A 7,309-nucleotide genomic window follows, 5' to 3' on the forward strand; every position below is an offset into this window, starting at 1 on the left:
ACGAACACCCACACCATTTTATCCATGTTAAATGGTTAAGAAATACATAAATGCTACATAAACACGGCGCTCTGCCTCGAGAAGGACCCGAAGTCGGCTTGTGGAAGCATGTGCCTCACTCCTGCCAGCCTGTGTGCCAGACGGAGAGAGAAAGAGGAGGAACAGAGGACAGAGGGGTGCACGGATGGAGGGGACGGCGCGGGCCGGGTGGCCCTGGGAAGAGCTGCTGCTTGATCGTTACTGTCAGGGGTGGGTCCCGTGGGGAAGTTGAGCTGCCAGGTGGGGGTGGCATATATGCTGTGTATTCCCAGGCAACGGGGGTCAGCAGGGGAGTCTTTGCATTCGCCTCGTGTTTCTCTCCAATGAAATCACACATGAGGAAACACAAAGTGTGTGTTTTCTTCAGATTGTTCCCTAATGTATCAGTCACCTCGGGACAAACTTCTGCTTTCAAAGCAAGCGTTCCAGCGGATTCCCTGCACTCTTGTTACCTGTGCAGTGCTGCCTGGCCTGTGCTCAGGGGCATGAGGCCAGGGCAGGCGTGAGAGGCAGTGGTTCCTCCATCCCATCTCTCACGTTGTGCTGTTTTCTCCCAGAACCTGACCTATGAGATCATCCTGACACTGGGGCAGGCGTTCGAGGTGGCCTATCAGCTGGCCCTACAGGCCCAGAAGTCCAGGCCAATGGGGGCCTCTGCCGCCGAGATGATCGAAACAAAATCTTCCAAACCGGTGCCTAAGCCTCGGGTCGGCATGAGGAAGTCAGCAGTACGTGGGCCCCGGGATTTGAGGGCTCGGGGTGGAGCGGGCGCAAGGAGGGTCTTCTCACGCTTCAGGTGGCCAGCCCCTCAGGACACGGGCCCGTGCGAGGCGGCCTCCGTAACGCCACCCCGTGTCTGTGTCTGCTTTGCTCTGCACCCCAGGTGCCGCTGCCCCCTGATAGTCGCTGTTGTTACTGTCACACCTGCCCCACCCATCGTCCTTCTTACCTCCCGCTGCCGTCTGTTAGTCCTGGAGTCAAGGTCTCTGCACCTCCTGCTGTCTGTGTGTCAGTCTCCCCGAAGTGACCGTGAGCTCTCTGAGACTCTGGTGCCCCGCCCCCGGCCCCGCCTGCATGCCCGTCTTTCCTGAGCTGCCGTCCCACCATCCCTGTCTGTGCTGGAGCCTCTGTTTCTCTGCTGTGTGTCCTCCTCTCTCCAGAGCTCATGGGTGCCCGCTGTGGTCTTGCCCGGGGTGAGCTCTCTGGCCCTGCCAGAGGGACCCGAGGTTTGGGGTTTCCAAACCCCTTACCCGCTTCCTGCCACCGAGAACAGCTTTGGGGCTTAGTGCTCGATGCTTAGGTAGGGCAAGGCTCCTTTAACTGAGCCGCTCCAAGAAACCCCCAGGAGAAGTTGCCCCTGGAGAGCTCAGAGGCGGCCCTCCCGTGATGCTCCAGGGAAGGTCCCCTTTCTGCCACCCCACCCCAGGGAGCTTGCTCTTTGGCTGAGGAGAACAGGGCCTCCCCCGTGGGGTACTGACGTCAGCATGGCCCGGGAGGCGGGGGACAGCGGGCCCCGTTGACCCCTGGCCCAGGTGCCGCGCTCCCTCTGACTCTTCACCCTCTTCCTCAGCAGCTGGAACCGCCCGATATGGACCCAGATGCCCAGTCCCATGCCAGCGTCTCCTGGGTTGTGGACCCCAAACCAGACTCTAAGCGGAGCCTCAGCACCAAGTATGAGACCACTATCTTCTAAGCACCCACCCCGTCTCCACTAGTCTCATGTGCCTTGCCGTCCGTCCTTCTGCTCTTCTCAACTCTCCTTCCAGCTGCTGACGCCAAGGTCCCACCCCCCCTGGGACCTCTCCTCCTGGGGCGGCAGCTTTAGACACTGCACACTCTCAGCTTGCACCTAACACCACCGGACACTGTGAATTCCCCCCTTGGGCGAGGACAGCTTGGCGGGGGGGCAAGGTGCCTTTGAGGTGGGCACCAAGAGGGCCTCAGCGGGCGGGCACCATGGCTCCTGAGGCGGGGGCAGTCTCCGGGCGGAGTCCACTCGGCACTGGAGGCTGCTCCCTCCGATCGGCCGGGGCTCCCTGTCGGCTCTCCTCTCCCGTCTTCCGAGCCACGGCTGGGTGCCGTTGCCAAGAGCTAACTGCACCTTTCCTGACACAACCAACCACTGTGACCACCTGGGGCCAGAATCCCCTTGCGCTCTGCTAACAGCTGGCCTGCGGCCCATCCCTCTTAAGATTGCTGGCCTCCCCCTGTGAGACCCTCAGCTCAGCGATGTGGCTTGAACAGGGTCAGAACTCTTTCTGTGAGGGCCCAGGGTCTGTGCCAGGTCCTAGAGCACATGCCTGACTCCAAAGCCTGGGGCTCTGAGCGACTGAACACCCACAGGCTGGCTCCACACAGCAGGTGTCTTGGTCCTGATGGGTCTTGCACTGCAAGGAATGGGATGGCTCCTCACGTCTTCACCAGGGAGTCCCCGGCTGGCTCTGGAGTCTGGCTCGAGGAAGAGGAAGGCCTTCCTGTAGGAGCCAGCAGGAGGGAGGCCAGTGCCCTGCACACACTGTGCACCTTCTTCCCTCAGAACGGAGCTGCTCAAGGACAGGGACCTGGGCCGAGCAACATCCGTTGTCCTCCAGGAGCTTTCTGATGCTTCTCCACAGTGTGGGGACCAGAGATAGTCAGCTGGCACCCGGTCCCTTCCCTGATCGACCGCCCTCAGCCTCTTGACTCCTGAGAAGGAGTCCATCACCTCAAAGCAGTTCAGCAGCTGGGATGGTGGAGTTGAGGCTTTCAGAAGGCCCACGTTCTCGCGTGAGGGCATGTCAGCTTAGATGGCGGGAGAGGAGAGCCAGTTTCCGTGGGAAGAAGCACTGTACACGTAGCGTGGCCCAGTATGAGAGCCAGTAAGTTGCAGCGGTTGCTTTATGAGTTGAAACCCAAGTCGACAAACCGGGGTGGGTCCTCCTGCCTGCCTGTCCTCGTGCCTTCCAAGCAGATGCGCTGAGCCACGGAGGGTGCTCAGGGGAGGCTGTAAGGGACCTTCTGTTCTGCTTCCGTGTTTCCTTTCCGTTTCCTCCACCTTGTGCAGGCCCCTTTGGTTAACCCTTTCCTCCCCCCCGTTGTGTTTGCTTCTGCCAAGCTGAGCCACCGAGGAACCAACTGTGCTGCGGAAACAGCCATGGGGAGCGCAGGCTCCCACCGCCGCCGCCGCCACCGCCACCACCGTCTCAGCTGCAGCTTTGAAGACGCAGGCCCCACTACTGCCCGTAGGACCTCCTCGCGGCTGCATGGTCCGGGCCTGCCACTGCCAGGTCTCGCCGAGTGAGCCCTGCCCTGGTTGCGGAGCAGCCCTCCAGGCCTCTAGCAGATGAGGTTGGAACTCCAGAGAGCCAAGAAGTGACTTGTCCAGAAAACATTTTTTAATAGAAAAAAATTTTTTTATAAAATGAACTTTCAACACTTGGCTCAACCCTCTAGGTTAAACTGCCAGTCTTTAGACAATGGCCACAGGGTCAGAGGACAGCGGGCCTCTGTCCTCAGGCTGGGGTCTTGGCGCGCTTGAGCAGCTCTGAGAGAAGGTAGTGGGTGAATTGAATCGGCTCGACAGACCCGCCAGTCAGCTGCTCTTCCTTCTGAGCCGCACAGCTTCTCATCCCCGCCTGGAGCTGGGGGCAGCCCGTAGAGGCGTCTGGCAAAAGCAGAGGCTTCTGGGGTTCCAAACGTGAAGGTCTGGGGCCGCGTGGAGATGCACAGGCAGGTCGCGGTGCCCAAGCTCTGGGCTGCTCCTCTGTCTCGGACCCAGCGGTGGTCAGAGCGCTGCCCTGGGCTGCCTGGCCGCAGGCCCTCCGGTGACCTCAGACTGTCTGAGTCGAGGCAGAAAGGAGAAGCAGCAGCTTTGTTTGTTTGGGGCATTGACGGGTAGGTCGGCTGAGGTGGCTGCCTGCTGACTTGCGATTTGTCTAATCAGGTCTGTGTGATTAGGACTCACTTTGGTTCTCTGAATTATCGGTTTGATTGTCATCCTTTCAGCTGCTGGGCTCCCCACTGGCTCCAAGGGTAGAGAAGGCTGAATCAGGTGACAGTTTGATTCTCCCCAAGTGTGGCCTTCAGGGCAGGCTGGCATCTGGGCGCTGCTGCTGCCTGAGCCCTCCTGCTGGCTGGCTTTGCTTTTCACCTTTGGTTGCGTTGCTCCTCCTGGAGGCAGAGCCAGAGGGACTGTTCCTGTGAGGCTGGGCCAGGTCAACTGCCCGTCCAGCACCTTCCAGAGCAGAGCCTTTCCTCCCACGGGGCCGGAGCAGACCTTCCGCTTTGCTGGCACAGCGCAGTCTGGTCCCAGGATCAGTAGTCCAGGCTTCAGTAGCGCCTCTCTCTCTCCTGGCAGGGGCTGTGAATGAGCAGGGAGCGCTCTGGCGCACCTTCATAGCCCTGTGGTCGGCCAGCAGTGGAAAGCTGGGCCGCGTCTTCCTGCTGACCTGAGGCTGGGCCCTGTGGGTTTCCTTTCTGCTGAGCCGTCCACACCGCAGGCCTGGGGAGTCACACCCCCTCTCACTGATCCTGCCCTTCTCGGTACTAAACAAGGACCTCGATACCGGGAAGTCTGACTTCACGTCCTGCTGCTTCCAGGGCCCGTCGGCTTCCACTGAGCAGTATTCAGCCCCTACTTCCTTCCAGGTATGGACGAGGAACCCCGAGCTGGATGGGTAAACCGCGGCTCCTGCTGCAGTGCGAGTGCTGTGCCCTCTTCCTCCTGAGGAAGGCCGGTCTCCTCTAAGCAGCCCTCTCTTGGTGGGTGGTGGGTCCATAAAGAAAACTGTAGACACTACGATGAGTTCCTCAAGCTGTCTTTATTTTTAAGTCATAGGTAGGTGTCTCCTCCCCTTGAAGCTGCTATATCTTCTTTATTTATTCAGGGTGTTTCATGTTGGAAAGCCTTGGCTAATCTGCTCTGGCTCTGGATTTTGTTTTGAGCTTGGTTTATTTCTCAATAGCCAAGAAAGGAAGGGACTAGATATTTTTTTTATTCCTCCTCCGGGACAGGTACTCTCCCTCCCCTAGAAAGAAAAATTTTAACACCAGGACAGGCTTCACATGGAGAGAAGCCCTGCTTCTGCACGTGAGCACAGGCCCTGCAGTGTGGCAGCCCCGTTCTGAACTGTGCAGGCCGTTCAGGCAGGACCTGAGATAGGTCAGTACCTGCCCGGCCACAGGCTCTCTGCTCCGCCCTTCTGCTTGCAGCTACTTCGAGCAGGGCTTCCCTCCGACAGGCTCTGCATTTGCAACGCTCGCGTTCCCCCGGGGCCCCCAGCTTTGACTCTGGGGAGTCCCCGGAGAAGTCTCGGGCTGAGCAGACTGGTCTGCCCTCGGCCTGTGTTGTGATGCCCAGGCCTGCAGGACAACTCTCAGATGCAGTTCACAAAGTGGTGTTGCTAATGGTGTGGCAATGGGACTGAATTGTAATAAAACGTTATTTAATCTTTGTCTCTGTATTTTGATACTTGAATGACTTCCCCTTTTATTTTACTGTACATATAATTGTTAATCTGTCCAATTTTGTCTAAATTACAAACATCTTGTGGTACCAAACATAACCGACCTGTGCAACAACATAGACTGACCTCACTACACGAGAGAGAGTGTAAATATTCCTGGGCTTTCGGCTTTGGTTTTGTTATTTTCGTAACTGTACAACTTAGAACAGACTGAATTAATAAATGAGAAGCGACATGAAACCAACCTTACTTTGTGGAGTCTGAGTTGGAAGGTTTCTTGATTGTTTTTCGGCAGAAGTGCTGGCACAGGCCATCCGCTGGCTCCGGGGTGGAAACGAGGATCCGCTGTGTTTGGCTGGGACAAGTTTGGGGATTCCGCGCCGTCCAGCCCTCTCTAGTCATCATTAACCCTGCTCCAGCGCAGGGGCCCTGCAATCCACCTGCTCCTCCTCGGTCTGAACACCAAGCAGGGGCCACATCCTGGCCTGGGCTGGTCACCCACAGATACTTATTGAATGTCGGTGTACAAGGCAGTGTGGGGATTGAGAGCTACGGAAGGAGAGGCTCCCTTCAGGAACTCAGTTAGATTGTGAAGGTTAAGTTTTAAACAGACACAACTAGCTACCAGCCCAAAGCCACACCGTGAGACCCATCAGACAGTCCCGGGCCGTGGGGACTGGGAGGGATGCAGTGCTCGAAGAACCAGAGTGGGTGGTGCCTGGGCTGCTATTCAAAGGAGGGTTGGAAAGGCACAAACAACACTGACATCCCCGTCGTTGGTGGAGCACCCGTGTTCCAAACCCTGCTGGCAGCTTTACAGGCAACCCGCCCCATCAGCCCTCACACCTAGCTGGGTATTGTCTCTATAGAAAAGGAAGCCAAGGCTCAGAGAGGTTAAGACGCCTGCCCAGGGCCGGCTGGAGAGGCCCCTAGAAACCATCTAGTCGGGTGGTGTCAAGCTATCCTGAGCCGCTGGTCCCACTCCTGCTTCAACCTGAGCTGCCGAATTCTGCACACTCTAACTCATGAGTTTCTGAGAAATATTCCATTTGTTAAAGGACTTTACAAGGAAAGCATTGATTCTCACCCAATACCCAACTGTATTTATGAAGAAACCAAGGCCCAGAACAGGGAAATGATTTTCTCTTAGCCAGCCAGCTAATAGCAGAGAGAGGACCAAAACCCAGCTTCTTCCGATTTGGGCTTCTCAGGCCAAACTGCATTGAATCTGGGAGAGGAGACTGAGGGCCGGTGGAGGGCCTCACGTTCTAGACGGGGCGGGGGCGTCATCCTCACCCCCCCCCCTCTGCCCCCTGGCTTTGGCACCAGTTTCTTAGGCAGAAGAAACGTTACAGCAAGAGAGGAGGTTTGGTCATAATTGGAGTCACCATTCCTCAGGAACGGGTACGGCGCGGGACACACTGCCACCGTCACGATCCCTTCTGGCACCACTCACCAGCATCAGGTGTGACTCGCTCTGCCTAACCCCAGGACTGCAGTGCTGATCCTGCCTTGGGGGCCTGCTGGGTTGGGGAGACAGACCAGTTCCCGCTGAGCGCCCGGGCCTGGCGCCCGGGCCTGCCGTCCGGGCCGCAGGCATGCTGCAGCTAACCGAGTGGAAGCTGGAGCAGGACAGAAGGGAGTGGTGGGAGGACTGTGTGGGGCGGCCTCACAGCAGGGGTGGACAGGACACGTCCCACAGGATGGCATCGGTCCAGCCCGCCTCCACCCCTTGCCTCCCCATCCCCTCTGACTCGCTGTGCTCAGTGCGTCTACACACCGGCCTCCTCGGGACCTGGAGGCGGAAGCAGCCGCCAGGAGTCGGG

At 58.1% G+C, this 7,309-nt stretch overlaps 1 protein-coding gene across 1 annotated transcript in view; it reads left to right on the forward strand.

Annotated features, from left to right (window-relative positions):
• ANKS1A (ankyrin repeat and sterile alpha motif domain containing 1A) overlaps positions 1–5,732 on the forward strand; it is a 188,062-nt gene extending 182,330 nt beyond the window's left edge. Inside the window, 2 exon segments of the mRNA XM_060308659.1 lie at positions 597–767; positions 1,613–5,732. Coding sequence (XP_060164642.1) covers positions 597–767; positions 1,613–1,732 — 291 coding nt within the window. The 3' untranslated portion in view covers positions 1,733–5,732.
• Positions 5,733–7,309: the final 1,577 nt, after the last annotated feature.

The sequence above is a fragment of the Globicephala melas genome, chromosome 11, assembly GCF_963455315.2.
Source record: "Globicephala melas chromosome 11, mGloMel1.2, whole genome shotgun sequence".
In the NCBI taxonomy this organism is placed as follows: domain Eukaryota; kingdom Metazoa; phylum Chordata; class Mammalia; order Artiodactyla; family Delphinidae; genus Globicephala; species Globicephala melas.